The sequence below is a fragment of the Cyanistes caeruleus genome, chromosome 1 (genome assembly GCF_971803275.1).
Source record: "Cyanistes caeruleus chromosome 1, bCyaCae1.hap1.1, whole genome shotgun sequence".
Classification (NCBI taxonomy): Eukaryota; Metazoa; Chordata; class Aves; order Passeriformes; family Paridae; genus Cyanistes; species Cyanistes caeruleus.
In genome coordinates, this window is record NC_141701.1 from 64,107,158 (window position 1) to 64,125,898 (window position 18,741).

The window sequence follows — 18,741 nt, forward strand, 5'->3', positions numbered from 1 at the left end:
ATTTGTACATGGATTGAATGACTTCTAGAAATTCCTCTATGTAACATACATAGATATTTTCCATATTACAAAAAGATAATCCAGAAAAAAATTTAGACCTAAGTTTTCTGCCTCTGAATTCCCCTCTTTTCGCCAAATGCTCACTAGCTCTCCTCTTTGCTTCACTACATATTTCCCATTAACTATTCCCACTGCTTCTAATTCTCCTTTGCTTCTGCTTTTATGTCACTTATCAGTGGCTCATGTCAAAATTTAAGTGCTTTTAAGATGAAGCAGATTATAATGAGGTACAGATTATCTAATTTAAAACACTTCTTCTTTGTTACCATTGTAAATGCCCACATAAGTATACATAGGATGAAAAGGAGCCATAGATGTACATATAAGATGCATAAATCTGTACGTTTTTCGTATACCCAGACACACACACATGTTTTTCTTGGCATTTTGTATTCAAAAGTAATAAAGTTGGACAGAAAATATTTCACAGGTGACCTGCTGCCAGGAAGAATTTGAATTATTTTCGGTCATTTTGAGTTATAAGGTCTCAAGATAAAAGAAAAGAACATTAAGAATAAGCCATTAAGTCACTTAACCAAACAGTCCTAAAGGAGCTTCCTGCTAAAGTGAACCACATTTCACTGTCCCTCTACCTGCTGTAATGAATGATACATGAAGCACTTCAGATAGTACCATGGGGTTCAGAGTGATGAGCTGACAGTGTGACTTTCCTTGGCTTCACTGGCAAGCCATCAAAAAGAAGTATTAAATCATTGTGGGTTTCTTTTTTTCCCAAAAATTTTTCCAACTGCATAATACACATGAACATATTTTTACTCAAATGACATGAAGCCCTGTTCGCTTACCTTTCATAATGAAGGAAGTTCTGCATCATAACTGCTTTGTAACTAATCTAAGATTTACCAACATGGAATGGTATCCATATATTTGCAAGAATATATTAAAGATCTGTTCAGTGAAATCCTTATGTAATGAACACAACTCAGTGGACTGTACAGAAAGCAAAAAGTAGGGACAAAAAGATAATCTTAGCTTATCTCTCACACTGACTAGTTTGGTTTTGTTGTAGACACTCCAGCTCTAACTTCTAAATTACATCAAGTAGTCATAAAGGAAAGGAAGAAAGGAATTTTATTCTATACTTCTTTTAACCTAAGCTCTGATGCCTGTGCCCATTATTTGGAAGTTTGCACCACCAGTCCCTTGTGTTACTAAGCACACCCTATACCACAGAGTGCTCTAACTGTAGGGAAGCAGCCATGGCCATCCTTCTGCTAACATTTTGCCATCAACTAATCAAGTCAGCAGAAATTCATGAAGGAAACAAGAAGACAGGAAAAAAGCAGATGCTAGCATAAGAGTCTGTTAAGACTCAGGTAGATGCAAAATGGATTAGGATCCTAGTTCATGTTCCTTTACATTGTTTTGGATGATTCATGAACCAGGAAAAGCCCCTCCACCAAACCAGACAGTCTAGAAAGCAGAATACTCTATGGATAATAGAGTGTAAAATGAAATAAAATGGGAATTTCCTACAAATTATGGTTTTTTTTCCCTATCTACACAAATATGATTTATAAGAAAAGTCACTTCTTCAGAGGTCCAGACATACAGAGCCTTAACTAGTCTACCTGACACCAAAACTCATGAAAGCTTTAGACTAGATTATTCCACACAGCATGTATTCCCACACTGTTTTCCCTTGACTGTGGACATAGATTCCAAATTAAGCCTTAAATTGGTTATGGGGTTCTGCAAATTTTTAAGAGAAGTCATCCTTATGGGCACTCATCATGAGCTCCCAGGCAGCAGCACAGCCCTGGTTATTACATATTTGAGAGGTGAAAGGCACATATTACCTGACATATTTCCTGCATACATGTAATTTTATGGAATACCCCAAAAAAAGGTGACTAAGCAGAGGTACTCTGATAAATACAGAAATGGAGAAAAAGACCAGTATTCAAATCACAACAATTTTATAATGTCAGCTTATTTTCAGCTTCCAAATACACTTTTCCTGTGTTATATGAAAATTTAAAAACAGGATTTACATAAAATTAAAAAATAGGCAAATAAATATGAAAGTTCACTAAAACACCAATAAGCCACCTGACAAGGAACTGTCATTGGCTAGTAAGATGGTCTGCTTGAGCAACACAGTAATTTGAGCTTAATACTTCATGGAGTATGAAGCTTTGTATCCTTTTTGAAAGGAGAAGAAAACAGGTCATGGATTACGACCACACAGTTCATCACAACTCAGTTTATTCATAATTGTGACCTTAGGTGAAGCACAAGCAATTTCAATATAGAAAGTCTGACATGCTTATTCCTCTCTGAATCAAATGGATACAGCACAGCAGACTTGATTCAAACATTTATTTCCAAGATTTTTTTTTCTATTTCAACAGGAATACAGAGTTACAGAGCTCCTAACAGCAACTTCAAATGTGAAAATTATCAACTTCACCAAATAAAGTGAGTAGTGCTAACCCACCATTATTTTGTTCATTAAATAATAAGCATAAATGTTACTACAACTGATAAAACGCTCTTAAAACACATGAGAGTTTGAAAAAATTCTTAATGGAATGGGGCTTATTTTCCCCCAAATGCCCCTGTTTTGCAGCGTATTTTTCAAGTATTCAGACAGAACTTGAGAACAGAAAATCTTAATCACAAACTAGAAAATGAGGGGTTTCAATTTTCATGAACTGAGTAAGTAAGTAATTCTTGGTTTGGGTATTCCTCCACCACAAACACAGTCATCCCAATATTTGCAAAGGAAAAAAAAAAAAAAAAACCACAAAGAAAGTTGCTATTGTGCTGAAGTTTTTGAAGTTTTGGTTAGTTAACAACTTTAGGTAAGAGCCTGCTTTAAGAGGGAACAGCAGATCAAAGCCACAAATAACTACATAAGTTATTGATGCATACAATCATACCAGAAGAATCAAAACAAAATATTAAAACCAGTAAAAAGTAGGGAATGCAGAAAATACATAAATTTATGTATTTATCACAACTTATAGAAGATAGGACACTAGGCAAAATCTATGCTGTAAGATGTAAGGCCCATAAATGTTTGAGTGTTTTAGGAAAAGTTTTACACTATTGTTATATTTCTACTATTGGGTGAAATTAGAAATAGGTAGGTGGCAGATTACAAAAAGTTGTTCCAAATGAGGAAATTCTTGTCAAACAAGGATGTTTCTCATTAGGCAAGGCATGACACCAAGCAAAACTGTTTCCCAGAATTAGGAAGAAATACAAAACCATTTTTGGTTATGCAAATGTTTGCAGAGGAATGTAAGAGACAGAGACAGAACTGCTTATAAAGTGATTTGAACCACTCAGCTGAGCACACCCAAACCCAACAAAATCTCGTACACTCAAGTGCAAGATCACACAGTAAGGAACAGAATGAGCATCCAGAACAAATCTGTAGCATAGGAGACACAACAAGTTTAGAGGGCACGGCAGACAACCAAGCCTGCATAAGTTTACAACATTGTGCTATCCAAGAAGGTGAATGCATTCCCTTGAGTAAAAAGGAGATTCCCTTCCTGCTATTTTATTTCTGCATGCAGCAGCAATGTCTTCAATGTTAAGTTATTGTATTCACTGTAGCTAGCAATATTTTAATGTGTTGAAAAATTGCCGAGGGCTGAGTCACAAAAGAAATAAACCTTGTTCTGTGTATCTTAGCAAAAGAAAACAAAGGTTACAGGACACAGTGTATAAAAACCATCATGGAGGTAAAGTAACAGATGCCAATCACTCTTTTAATGGAGCAGGAAACAGCCAGAATGAGCAGCAAGATGCTGTCATCAACAGCATCTCTAAATATTGCTGTACTAAATCTATTTCTTGAAGTTTTCTGAATGTTCACCTGTGCTCCAAGAGGTTAGATCTATCAATGGAGGTAACAGGGAAAGGTCTTCAGCTGACTATTTTCAAAGTTATCCAGTCCTGCAGGTCTAAAGGTCTTTACAGGGAGTATATCCCTAAAATCCTTTCCATTTATCACTGGGACAGAACATATTTCACCACAGTTTAACAAGTATCAGCTCTTTTCCAACCCATTGGACATAACTAGTTAAACACTTTCTCTCTTTTGAAAATTCCTGGGATTTTGATCTCTTTATTGTAACCACTATCAAAGATCATTGTTTGGGGGATTTTTTTTTTTTTTTTTTTTTTTTTTTTAGGGTGGGAGAGGAGAGAGGAAGTGTTGGGATTTATTTTTGGTTTTTAATACTCTTTGAAAATCTTTTCAATTGTTCTTAGCATTCATAAAGACAGATGTTTTACCAAATTTTCCTAATATTGTCTCAGGCTTCTCAAAAATGTCTGAATCTGATGTCTAATTTATGCTAATTGGCATAAAAACCAGACATTTCATGATTAAACAGTAAACTCTTTATTCCACGGCTATTCTTGAGGAAGATGCTGTTATCCAGCACAGGACATACTGAATGATAGCTACTTCATCAAAGTCATGGAAAATGCGAGAAGCCACTGGAATCCAGAGTGGCATTCAAATGGGTAAGCAAAACTTAGAAAACTACAACTCTCTTCAATCCAGAATCTGGTATAAGCATCAAGAGCACCACAAAAGCAATACTGCCAAAAATAAAATTACACTAAACCTTTGGAATCTGGGACTTCAGTTCTAATGGAAACAATCCTTTTACATTTTCATCCCAAAAGGTAGTGTAGCTTTCACATATGTTCTCTTAAATGAGAAAGTGAGAACAGATCTGATGTCCTCTAATTGTCCATGTCCTGAAGCACTGACATTTTCTTTATTTTAGTTTGGATGGCTTTGTTAGACACTGAGCAGATGATGACATATCTTCATCTTTTTGTTTGGTCGTTCTCCACATTGCTATAAAGCCAAAAATTATTTTGCAACAGCAAAGTTCAAGTCCCCATCACTCAGACCACTAGAATACTTTTTGTGGGACAACAAAGTTCAAGCCCTTTCTAAATCTTATTCAGAACAAGGTCTGGAAGGCATATTTAACAGCACCACTGTTCAATGGAACCACTATCTCTGGCCTGATACATATTTCATTTCAAAGACTGAGAATGGACCACTGCAAGGATGTAATTACCTTTGGAACACAGTCCATAATGGTTTTCAGATTCTAGTCTTGTTTCAATTAATACACATTTTAAAAAATACCAAGCTTAAAAATAGAGTCAGGAATGCTTCAGAATTTACTGCAGTGCTTGGTAAATCCCTGACTGTGAAGCTTCCTTTTCCCTGCTCTGAATCTACTTGTCTATAGCTTCCAACCACCAGAATTCATTGTTTTTAGCCAGACTAAAGATCCCATTATCAAGGTTTTGTTCCCTGCATTTGTACTGGTAGACCCTGATCAAGTCATCTCCTTAACCTCATTTATAAGGAAATACAAAGACAAAGCTTGTCAGATCTTTCACTACACAATACATTTCCTACTCTTTTAATTAGTACCATGGCTTTCTCTGAACTTTTTCTAACTTAGCCATATTAATTAATGAATCACAGATTTCAAACCGGACTCGGTATTCAAGTAACAAATACACTCACAAAATTCAGAAAGATGTGCCTGCCTAACACATCTCCATTTATTCCTCCAAAGTTCAAAAAAGTTATTAAAGACATGGAATTGGACTGGAAATTCATAGCATTTGAAGACCAATAAACTACCCCAGTCAAACACAGTAGACAGTATTTCCTGGAACCTGAAGTTATTAGGGCTGCTTCTCACACAGGATAAGTTGAAAATCAGGCTGATACAATTACCACTTCAAAGAAATAATTTTTTTACAATAAATATGGACACCATTTAATTTTTCCTGTACCATTCATTGCATTGAAACACATTCAGCTTTGTGCCAGTCTTGGCTAAATGGCAGTGAATATAATCACTGCTGAATCCTCTCCCTTAACAATGTTTCAGCCTTTCAATCCTCAGCAAATTATCAGTATCTATTACATGTTTTTTACTCCCAAAAGGCTAAGTGCCATAGGACCGAGGAAGGATGGCATGAGGGGTCCAAGAAGAATGCATCCTTTCAGCAAGGAGTCTCATTTTACACTGATAGTTACACACCTAGGAATTATCTACCCTTTAAGACATGTGAAAGTGTTGCTGGTTGATTACACAAGACTTTAATTTCTGAATCAAAATATGGACTACTAGCTCTAATCTTCAAAGATATCAGAGGATATTACACTAACACTTTTAGCTTTATCAACCACTTTTTCTAATTTCATCAAAAATACATCATGCTAACTTGACATGGTCTGGCTTTCCTATAACTCATGTTGATTGGCACTAATTATACAACACTTCTTTAATTCATTATTAATTAGATCCCTTATTATTTTGCCCAGAAGTGATGTCAAACTGACAGACATGTAATTATCCAGGTCATGCCTTTTACCCTCTTTGAATGTTGGCACATTAGCCATTTCTGTGCTCTTTCGCCAGTATTTCAAAGCTTATAAAAAAATCAGCATTAATGCTCTAGGAAGCTCATTGGACAGCCCTGTTGAAACTCATTATCTGAGCATGCCAATTTAAAAATGGCTAAATTTAGCTGCTACTAAAGAGCAACCCCTTGAGTGCCTATTACTGGAAATTATTGCGTTGACTTCCTATTATACAATTACATAATATAACACATACATCTTTTAATTTGCCAATCCTTTGACACCACTTTACAATTCCACCACATCCCTCTCATGTTAGACCAACACATCTATTTGATTCTCCAGTAATTCAGTGCTCTATGTCTGCCTTAGTTGTGTTTACTATCAGTCTTCTAATTTTCCTACAACCATTTACAATGTACATATTACTTAACTTTACAGCCCTCTTAGCAGTCCACCAAATATGGAGGGAAGTTTTTAACCCACGTGGCCTCCTTCAGCACTGGCTCTAAGCCAACAAGTATTGCCTCTCCAAACAATGTGTACCACAAGCAGGGAACACACTAAACAATGCCAACAATGTGGTTATTACAAAAGCAAACATCTCTATTGCTATTACTGTATGCATATTGCATGCTCTATTTTGTCTGATACTTGCAAGAGCATTAAGTAAAAAGGGCAAGTATTAATGGCAGGTCAGAGGGTGAGAAATTTAGGGATACTATTTGCTGATTTGTAGAAGACTTTTACAAGAGCAATTTCCAGAGCACAGCCAGATACCATATAACTGAAAAATTTTAGAAAAAAGTGTTTTCTGCATATTGTGCCATAGTCATAGTAATGATTTGTGCTCTTGTAAAGAAGAACTTGCCTTGTAAATACATTTTAGTTAATTTTTAATTAGAGGACAGAGAGCTACCGAGTAATGTGGGGAAAAGGATAGACGGTCCTTACTTATTTTGGAAGTTTAAATACATACTGATTTTAACCAACCTTAATACATGCAGCAATAAAGGGGGAAAAAAGCCTATCTGGTTTTACTAGGTAAAACAAGATGAAGTTGTGACCATTATCATGTGCTGGTACTTCACATTTCCCTAGTGACAGAGTATAAACTATGGTTTGTATTCTGCTAATCAGAGACTGTAGTTCCAGCGTGGAATGAATTATCTGTGAGGAACAAAACAGTGACTGACAGAATCTAAGTCTGAAAGTTTTATTCCATACTGCTTTAGAGTCTCAACTTGCGCCCTGAGAACTGCAAAGCTGCTTTGATACTTACCTGGCTTAGTCCACCCTTACTTTGATACTGATGTGTTCTGGTCTATCCTCACACATCCATTTCCACATGCATCTGCTTGAGGTAACCAGTAAAGTTAAATTCTTGCATTTCCCCACTTCTTTTTCCTGCAAATCAAGGCTGGCCTTTGCACAGGTATGTGGATAGCACAGATCAAAGCCAAGACTTCATATGAACAGTCATTCCCAAGTAGGTACATGAATCTAGTACACAGGAACCGATAAGAAGCAAAGTCCAAAGTCTTCCTGTGGAGATCATCAGAGCAAAGCAGAGGCCTTCATTTCACAGGTATCAACAGCTTCACACAGCACAAGTACTTTAGGGAGAACATCCAAGAACAGCATTCCATAGCTCAGACCAGTGGGATGGGATTTGTCCGGGTCCTCAGCAGATGCCGTGCCAATTTAAACATTGTTAATTTATTATGAGAAGCAGTGATCCAAGCAGATATATTATTCATTAGAACAACTAAGGTCCAAGGAAGAGGTCCACATACAATTATTTGTTTCAGGTCTCTTTGTAGAGATGATTGCACCATGGGAACTCTGCCAGCCAAAATACCCTACAAACTGGTAGAGAGCCAGAGTAAAATGCAACCAGATTTACGCTCAGTTGACAGATCGCTTGCATAAGGTCAGATTGCAAATTACTCAGTTTCATGGAGGGATCTGTTGCCATCTTTGTACGTGCTCAGGTGCTACTCTAAACACGTTAACTTGGCCACTGCACTAACATTAAAAAATTACAATCTTCATAACAGACCCTGGTCAGTGCTCAGTAACCTACACTGCACAACAATGCACAACTCTAATTAGTACTTCCTAAATCTAGGTCATTATAAAAAATAAATTGACAGCCAGAAGATCACTGAAACCAGCAGTAATGGAAAGGAGAGAAAGTGAGGGGAAGAATAAGAGGAAGAGGCAGAAAGAGCAGTAAAACTTTTATAGGTGGAATGAATGAAAAAAGAGAAGTGTTCATGCAATTACTCACCTGCAGTACAGTCTCTGAACACATGACTCCTACAGAGAGAACCATTCAGACCCTGCTTTAAACCTGATTTGGTCCATCTTCATCTATAAATTGACACAAGCAAGTTAAGCAGCTTTAGGCCTACATGATCAACTTCATACGACCACATCAACCTAACTACATAAACTGCAGGTTTAGAACCCTACCCTGTTAAACTTTACACAAGCAGCAATTACTCCCTGGGACCACATCCTATCACCAATATTTAAAAAAAAAAGTAATTTACTGACAACAGATTAATATGCTTTGTGGAACAAAGACCAAACCAAACTCAGACCCTTCTGCTCTAGACAGAGGCTCTGTTTGAAAGCCATGCTCACATGACAGAATGCTAAGTGAAATTAAGCAAGTGGGTAGGTATGCCCCACAACCAGCCTCACACAGCCTAGGCAGATGCTCTCAGTGTCAAATTACCTGCATTAAAGGAGGAGAAGCTACCACCTGTAATGGAGCAATGCCTACTTTGAGTCTGACAAGACCCAGTTCCTACAGAGGCTTTGGGTGTGTATCCCAAGATACACTCTCACCCCTTCAAATGCAGGGCAAATGGTTATGTCCTCACCTTTCACACTGCCTTAGGTAGATCTCCAGCTCACACTGATTACCATCCCAGGCACTGGTGGCTTCTTTTAAACAAGCAGCAAGAGCAGCTATTTAATTCAGGGCTGACAATCTTGCTTCCAGGACCAAGTATCATAATATCTTGGCACTTCCATCTGTAAATCTAGCTACAGATACTGGACCATGAACCAATTAAGAGTGTCACACAGTGACAAAAGACAAACACCTAGGATAATTAATCACCCAGTAAACAATTACAGCCCATTCAGTGTTGAAAAAAATACATATCTACCCCGGACAAGCCAAACCTATCTACAACCAAACACCACTTCTAAGCCTGTGAGAAGTCTGCCAAACATGAAAACTAAATTAAGTACAAAGCAGATACTGTAAATCCATTCAGGTCTCAAATAAATGACAAGCTGGGTTTTAAAAATGTACAGACTGCACTTTCCAAAGTTAAAATAAACACAAATCCTGGCTTTCTAAATATATTGTTTATTTATAGTTGAATGTTAAAATCTGAACAGAAATCTGCAAGCACACAGGGATAATCTTTCAGTGACGTTTCTGTTTAAACTGAAGTCCACAGTAGCCACATGTTCCGGTCTTTGTCTCTTTGTCCTGCAAAAATATAAAAATACAACAGCTGCTAGTTTCACTTTATAAAACTTTAAGAAATTACAATTTTTTTTCTTATTTATTTTGCCATCTTTAAACCAAACAATATTGCCAAAGAATAGAGTTTAGTCTTATTTGAAACACTGGAAGCAAAGATGATGCTATGAGGCTCATGCTTTATTTCTGTATGCTGTATTTTTATTCTGTATGTAGCTTCCCTTATGCCAGAGTTTCAACTACCAGGCCTAAATTCAACTATATAATTTTAAAGTCAAACAAAGTGGTATCTCCTCAGAAATATAAGATCCTCCTACCAAACTGGACACCTTAAGACAGTTTGGTCATACCTATTCCAATGTTCTGAAAAGTTCACTTAACAATTATTTCAATACAGAATAGGATTTGGCATTTCCTAGAGAGAATTTTGGTCAGTAACAGAGTTGTCTGTAGGAAGAAGGAGATTTCTGTAGGAATCCATGAGAAATGCTGGAAGAAAGTGTTTTGGAGAACAGGAGGAACTACTGCTGTATAAAATTTCATTATTTTCTCCAGAAGGTACATGTATTTTTTAGAATTTTGTAGTGTAACTGACTGCAAGGTGTCATTGCAGTCCTTCCTTAACATGACAAAACATAATACAGCTAAATACTCAGGAATCTTCTGTGATTTTGCAACATGACTACTTGTATTCATGAAACAAAGTTAAATTCATGGCTCCCCTTAATAATGGATTAGAACTAAAAAATGCAAACTACCCTCCATTCCCAAAAGCCTGCACTTCAGTTTTCAGGGAAAAGAAGCTAACCTAATGCCACCCTGTTTGAAGACTTTATTTCTCAAGAACTAAATCACAGACAAATTGTAACTTGACTATAATTTTTATATATATATATGAAATCTCAAAATCCACAAAATATTATCATTCTTCAAGAGTGTGGAACATATCAAACGAATCAACATAAAGATCAAGAGTGTGCTACAGAAGTTAAGGCTGAAGTACTTCCTAAGAGTTACAATTCAGAACCTCCAAACATTTGACTTTGAATAAGGTAAAATAAATTATTAGAAAATTCTTACTTTGATCAAAATAGAAATGCTTATGATTCTAGTTAGGAGTCACAACAACTCCAACACTTAAGGACACCAGCTCTTCCCCATCCCTCTTTTGGGCATTAGGAAATCTCAAAGTTTAGGTGCGCAAGCAAAGATTTTAAAACATCTGCAATCAGGCTCTACCTGAGAACAGTACCTAAGCAACAGCTGCATCAACTAAGGTCACAGGACAGTACCCTTAATATTTTTATTCTCTAGAACAAAAATACACTGGAAACTATCACTACTGTCAACAGGAGCATAAGACAACATTTATTCTTCATTCTCCAGCCATGACTGAAACATTCAGTCTTCAGAACTACCAAGATTCCCAAAGACTGAAAAAGGGGTTGGTTGGTTTGGTCTTCCTCCTTTTTCTTCCCTTGAACTTGCAAGATTAAAAATAAACTGCATATTCCTATGAATACTGTAAATGAATGGTCAAACTACATGGTGGCATTTCAATAATTAGAGTTCCAAAATGCAGCATGGATGTTAATTTTTGCTCTCAGTGGTTGTACTTACTACTTCACCTGATTTCTTTTTTTAAAAATACTATCCTGCTAAATAAACCAAAATTTCAAAAAGGGATTTCTGTAACTTCAAATGGAAGCCCTCTAATTTTTCTGATTTATATCAGGCACTAAATAAAATGAGCACCTCAGGTGGTTACTCCTTTTATTTTGTTAAACTAGCATTCCAAAAACTTGATAATCTTACAAAAAAAGAATGCACAGGTAAAACATGGTATATGCAGACTAATGACATTACCAAGTTTATGTATACTTTGGGATGTCCCAAAGCTCCACCACCACCATCGCATGAGATCACTCTGCTTTCAACTTGACTCACAGGCTGTTCTGCTATCAAATCAATTGCAAAACTCTTGTTCACCTGTAAGAAAGAAAGGGAAACTTTCAGATACCATCCCCACTCAAACAGAAAGCAATTGCTATTTGCTGCCTTCTCAGGCAGTTCCACTACAGCCATTTTAAGGAGTTCCTGCTTAGGCTTCCTCCCCACTCCTCCACCAACTCAGGCTCTGCTATAAGCCAGATCAACGAACTATACACTAAACTCGGCAAAGGTAATCCCTTTCCCACTGTTATACAGGCCACATCAGTGCTCAGCTTTCAGCAGATTCAGCAGAGAGGTGAGCAGGAGCAAGTAGACAAGAAGAGAGGATATTTAACCAACACTGTATTCTGCTTTAGTGACTATATGATAAAGTTGCAGAAAAATCTCCGCTGATAAACTCAAAAATAATAGTGAGACAAGTAAGGTCAGGCATGAGATAAAACAATGGCTGTTAATTCAGAGCCTCTAGCCATGTACCTTATTCTATCACTGCACAGGAATCTCATGAAAACATGAATGTAGTGCATAACAACAGTCAGAAAAACAAATTGTTCAGCAGAAAAAAGGAAAAAACTTCTAAATGCCACTACTCCACTCTGTAAATCTATCATGCGCACTTCCTGAATATACACATCACCAACAAGTAGGGCTTCTTCCTAGAGCACACCTGCATGGCCAGGAAAACATATCCGTGTCTGGATAGGCTGGTGACACAGCAGCTTGCCCCCCAGTGGGACCTACAGCAATCCAATACTCTCCAAGTCTGCACTGAGCAGACAACTGCTGCTACAATTCAGGGAAAAGTACTCCAGGAGGGGCCACCTTTTTCAAAGGCCATGTTATACACGCATGAATATCAAATAATATGCACACCCAAAGGAGGTACTAACTACTGTACTGCTCTGTGTATAAACATGCTGGTATTGGAATAAAGATGAGATTCTTGGGAAAAAGACAGTTATGCATCCATTACATAAATCCCTAGGAATTACAGCAGTGTTTTTATATAATCCTAGTAGATAACAACTTAGCATCTTTCACCAAGCCTCCCATTAAGTCTTCCCAAAATCTGCTTTTTTTTGGTACAGTAATGGAAAAGTCAGTTTTGCCAACTAAGAATTTGTCCTTATCAAAAGATGACAGCTAAAAAAAAAATCTAAAAAAGACTAAGTTTTGGTATCAAAAGAAATTGGCAACATCAAGAACCCCACTGTCTGGGGCTGCATCCATGAGCCATGTAATTTCTGCCAAACAGTAAGAACTTTTACTATTTTTAATAACACTCAAAATTGTGCATCCTTAATTATGTGCTAAAGGAGGAGGGAGATAAAACCATCATACACCTTTGCTTCAGGATTAGAAGCAAGAACTCCACTCATCCCAACATTTCTTAACCACAAAAGGTACTTGTGGGAAGAGAGAAGCAAAGACCTCTCATCCACTGTATAGGTAAGACTTGTGTGTGGCTAAGCCTACCAAACAAGACACAGTCTAGGAATTCACCAGGAAAACACATCACAAAAAAACCCAAAAAAACCCAAAAAAAACCCAAAACTAAACAAAAACAAACAAACAAAAAAACCCCACCCAGATGGTTGCAGTTAAAACATATCCCTTTGACTAAAGCACAGCAGTATTCTGCAGGAAAGGGCTGATCCCCTCAGCACATCCAGATGTGCCTTGCTCCAAGCATAAATCAATGGGCTGTTTTTCTCCTGTCACAGTGCCAGTTTGACAATTTCATTTCTGCTTCTTCCCACCTATCCACCTGTGTCAGTCCATGGTCTGGGAGACTAAAGAGATAAAACCAAACTTGGATTTGATCCCAGTCCAAAGATGTAGAGGGAAGACAGGAGAGAATATTTAAAACAGACCAGCACTGAGGTGACTTCTCCTCACACTCTCAGCTGCTGCACAAGCCCAACAGAAAGGGTACAGCTCCAGTGGGAATGGCAGTGTTGAAATAGGTCCTGCTCCACCTTAGAGATTATAGAAGGACAGGATGACCTTAGGGATTATAGAAGGGCAGGATGACCTTGCTGGACTGTGGCAGATGCAGTTTAGCAGTTGCCATGCTCAGTTTTCTCACAGCTTCCTGCTTTAGACCCTTGCCAGAGAGCGTTAATCCCCAGTTCTCCACAGAGAACCAATGATTTTGGCTAAAACTCATGGATGTCACTTACCAACGGGCTGGCAGAATGGAGGGGACAATAAGCACATCCTCTAGGCCATGCCCCTGGGCCTGGCCACCTGAAGCACACAGACCCTGACTGGGGGAGAGTCCAGAGGCTGCATCCCCCACCCCCAGACAGGAAAGCTGCCGTGGCTGGACTGGGCTGATCCCAAGAGGGATGCAACCACCTGGACCATACTGAGGGCAAAGGGAAGATGCAACCAAGAAAGAACAGTCACCAGGAGAGCTTCTGCTTCAGAAACATGACAACATTCAGACTACAGACACAGCTGTCAACCCTAATATTGGCAGCTGGAACACACTGTGGGATAATGGCAAAGCCCCTAGAGAAAGATCCTATTAATAGGAACAGATTGTTTGAAGTATTTAACATGTAAATTTTGTCCCAATTTCACCATTAAAACTTAGCATTAAACCTTGCTCAGCAGACATAGAGTGTGGCTTTTGCTGGAGAAGGTAGAAACAGGCTGAACTGAAAACCCTGGGTGCTCCACACCACATAGAGTCTGAAATTGCCTGATGGCAAAGGCACATTAGAGGGACCACTGCCCCATGGAGAATTAGGCTTAAGGAGCATTTCCTACAAAGTTAGAGAAGTAGCAGAGATGCGGGCAATACACTTGGGAGAGACCTACTTTGCCAACTATCCTCCCTGAAGTAAGCTAATTCAGCATTTTAAGTGACATTTTCATTTCATTATTTCACGTGTAGAATCCCCATTTTTACCTCACAGCATGAGCTAAATTGTATCTGCCACACAGTGAGGTAAACTCAATATGAAAACTTGGAAATCAGTGTAATTAGTTCAGGATAATTTAGGAAAAGAATAATTATATGCCACTACATTAAAAATCTACCACACCTTATATTTAATGTCTCTGTTATACATAAACATGTATAGCATTAACACTAAGGCACTATTCAAAGGCTCAGGCATTGAGGAATACATTTCAGCTGAAATAATTCTATTTTTATCCCAAAGGCCAGCAGATCCCTCATGGAGCTGTGCTGCTTGATCATTAGAGAAAAAACTCAGTGCTAAAGGACATAGAGTGGGTATGTAAAATTTTAAGCAGCAGCAACAGGGCCACATTCATAGTATTGCACCTGAATGATGCTGGTATTATTAGACTTTGCATTTGAGGCTTCATTGTTTCATAATAGTCTACATTTTACTTTTATTTGTTTCATCACTCTCTCAGCAAATGTTTCTCATTAAAATCTCACTCATTAAAAATGTAGTTTGGATAAAGATCAGAATTTTAACTACACAGAAGCAAATTAGGCTTCAAAACAGATGTAAACAGATATATAAACAGATGAACAATTCAGCAGAGTATTTAATGATGTGATTTTTCTGAATATAAATGTGCTAAAAACATACTAACAACTTCTTAAAACACACGTTTAAAACAAAAACTGTTCCAAGTTTAAGATGTTCAAATGCCTACAACTCTAACACCCTAAATACAAGCACCTAACAAATGCAGAGCAAGTCTTGAGTTTTCCAAGGTTATCAAAAACAGGGAGTTAAGAAAGAAGCAACTAACTATAAGCTGCCTTAAAAAATATTTACACTGTAGTGAAAAAAAAACAAATCCAAACCGGTTTGGTAGGGTGTTTTGGGGGGGGGGGGGGGGGGGGTGGGGTTTGGTGGGTTTTTTTGTTTGTTTGTGGGTTTTTGGGGTTTTTTGGGGTTTTTTTTTTTTGGTTGGTTGATTGGCTGGTTTTGGTTCTATGGCTTGGGCTTAGTTGGTTTCTTACTTGCTGGGGTTTTTTGATTTGTGGTTTTTTAATGACAATAAGGTTGAGGACACTTCTATCAGGTAAAGAAAACACCCATAAACTAATCCTTCTCCCATGAGAAAAAGCAGAATGAGTTACCTCCTTTTGACGTCCAACAAATCTAACTCTTCTATAATCCTTCTCGTCATATACCTAGAGCGTGAAATAAACGTGATCTTATTTACAGAGCAACAGCTATAAACATAGAACACAAATACATAGAAAATAAATAACTTGAACTGTTTACTTAGTTTCAAATATTATCACCTTATAAGCACGTAGCTAGCATACAGAAAAATTACCTTCCATTTCTCTCACACAAGTAACTAAATTGCACATTGGAAAGCACAAAAGACAAGGAAACTGGTGGTGCTGGGGGTGGCATGAAGAACCTGATCACAGAGGTGAACGCAAATGTATTATTTAGCTTTTCCTTGATCTGACCTAGCTGGTGAACTCAAGAGGGAAATTCAGGTGTTGTAGTTCTTTCTGTTCAGCTAAGTAACCACAGCCCGAGCTTTCCCAGGTTAGCTCCAGCCGCCATCCCCTCCCGCATCTCCTCAAGGTGCCGAGCCTCAGCTCCTCGGCTGGAAGGGAGGTGAGGCGGAGCTGCACGGCGCTGACCCCAGGGTGCCTCCTGCCCCTGGCAGCTCTTCGGCTGGGCCAGCAGCCGGACCCGGACCGGAGCGCTCATGGCCAGTGACCCGACCCCGATCAACAGGGGCGGTTTTGGGTTTGTTTTTTTTACCGAGACAGCGCGTACCTCCTGTGTTCGGATCGTGCAGGAGCATGAATTTCCACTGTGTGCGCTGAACGGAGAGTCACAGAATAAATGAGGTTGGAAAAGACCTCCGAGATAATCCAATCCAACCAGTGACCGAACGCCACCATGTCAAGTAGACCGCGGCACTAAGCGCCGCATCCAGCCATTTCCTGAACATCTGCAGCGACGGACACTCCACCGCCTCCCTGGACAGCCTATTCCAGTATCCAGCCACTGTTTTCCTGAGGAAATTCCTCCTGACGTCCGACCTAAGCCTCCCCGTTACAATGCACCACACCGCACCAGCGCGCTGCCCGCCGCCCCGGCGGGATTGCGCTGCAGGGGCCGGCGGGACGCGCCCGCCGCCCTCCCCGAGCAGCTCCGGGCCCCGCTCGCTCACCTGCCCCGTGTGAGTCACCAGCTCGCCGGTGGCGGAGGGCCGCACACCGTAGGGCCGGGCGGCGGCAGCGGCCAGCTCCGGGCGGGACAGCAGCGGGCGGCTCCGCAGCAGCAGCCAGCGGAAGGTCGCGGCGGGCGCCGCCATCTTTGCGCCGCCCACGTGACTCCCGGTCAGGCGGGCACGGAGCTCGCCCCGCCCCGGTCGCTGCTCGCGCTTCCGGTGGCGGGGGGGACGCGTGGCCGTGGGCCGGGAGCGGCGGCTTCCGCGGGCGGCGAGGGGTGAGAGCAGCGGGCAGCGGAGTCCTCACTGTTTGGGGCGGTGGGTGGTGCGGAGGCAGCGGCGGGAGAGGAGGAGGAGGAGGAGGAGGAGGGGAGCGGGAGCGGTGCGTGTGTCCTGACCGGCGCGCTGTCCCCGCAGGGTGCCGAGCATGCTGTCCCTCCTGGTCAGGGCCGCCGCCGCGGCCGCCCCGCTGCGCTCGCTGTGCCGCTCGTCCTTGTGCTCGCTGGCCCCGTGGGGACGGGCGGCGGGGCTGCCCGCGGCGTGTGCTCGCTGGGCCCCTCAGCCGTGGCGGGCGCCCCGCGGGCTGCTGGCCGCGCCGCCGCCGCCCGGGCCGCCGCTGCTGGCCGGGCTGAAGACGAAGACGGTGCTGAAGAGGCGCTGCAAGGACTGCTACATCGTCCGGCGGCGTGGGCGGCTCTACGTGTGCTGCAAGAGCAACCCCCGGCACAAGCAGCGCAAGGGGTAGCGCCGGGCCGGAGCGCAGGGCACAGAGCCGGAGCCGTGTTCGGCTGCCGGGCCCGGAGCCCCCGCTGGCCGTGTCCCTGTCACCGGGCTGCCCCCGGGCTGCCCCCGGGCTGCGGGAGCTGGGGACAGTGTTTCGTCTTTGAAACACCTGGGGCGAGGTGCGGTCTTGGCCCTTGCCGGAATTTCAGGCCTTGGATGCGGAGAACTGAAGTGGGAAACAGCGGCCTTCAGGACCTCTTGTCATCTTAGGCGTCAAGCCTTAAAATCACCGTGCTGTTAAATTAGTAAGGGTGAAGCTGTGTGGCTGGACTCTGAGGTGCATTTAATTAAAGAAAAATGAAAATAAATGCCACTGATGTTAATTACTACTACACACCGTGCTTTTTTTCTTAAACACCCTTAACCCTCCCCCCAGGATGTTGATAACACTACCGATAGTTTCAAGCTCAGAATTTCAGATTCCATCTAACTTGTCCTAAGATTGTGCAAAGCTTTATACTCACTCTCACAAATTGGTGAGGGTTTTTTTTCTTGCGTCCCCTGAAAGAACTCTGTCCTATCAGGTGTGGAGAGAATGACTGAGAGCAGTAATGCCTCAGAAGTCATACGGCCAAGCTTAATGTTGAATGCAAACTAGTGGATTGGTATCCATGAATTAATTGTTTCAGTCACCAGTGGTATTCCTCACACTTCTCAGTATGACTCTGCTTGAGACAGGAGTTCATCCTCTGACCTACAAGTTCTTGGCAATGTGTGCCAAACTAAACTTTTGGAAAAGTATCCTATTATGGCTATAAGTTTGCCAGAGTACTGTGAGAAAGTGTCCCTGACTTGAGAGGTGAAATTGGTTGAGCACTGTGTTTGAAGTTGCTGTAACATTGAATAGTAAGACGGCTTGAAAACCTTTTCTGCCCAGTTAAAATTCCACAACTTTACAATT

General features: G+C 40.7%; 2 protein-coding genes across 2 annotated transcripts; one reads left to right on the forward strand and one right to left on the reverse strand.

The window, feature by feature from the left end:
• Positions 1-9,822: 9,822 nt before the first annotated feature.
• Positions 9,823-17,201, reverse strand: NDUFS6 (NADH:ubiquinone oxidoreductase subunit S6). Its single transcript, XM_086895989.1, has 4 exons — positions 17,058-17,201; positions 15,994-16,047; positions 11,829-11,951; positions 9,823-9,968 (listed from the first exon to the last, which is right to left on the reverse strand). Exons 1-4 carry the CDS (start codon positions 17,199-17,201, stop codon positions 9,903-9,905), a joined length of 387 nt encoding a protein of 128 aa, XP_086752115.1. The 3' UTR covers positions 9,823-9,902.
• Positions 17,202-17,220: 19 nt separating this feature from the next.
• On the forward strand, positions 17,221-18,163 carry MRPL36 (mitochondrial ribosomal protein L36). The gene is made up of 2 exons (XM_086895998.1): positions 17,221-17,335; positions 17,475-18,163. The coding sequence occupies exon 2, from the start codon at positions 17,485-17,487 to the stop codon at positions 17,800-17,802; it is 318 nt and encodes a 105-aa protein (XP_086752124.1). The 5' UTR covers positions 17,221-17,335; positions 17,475-17,484; the 3' UTR covers positions 17,803-18,163.
• The last annotated feature ends 578 nt before the right edge of the window (positions 18,164-18,741 follow it).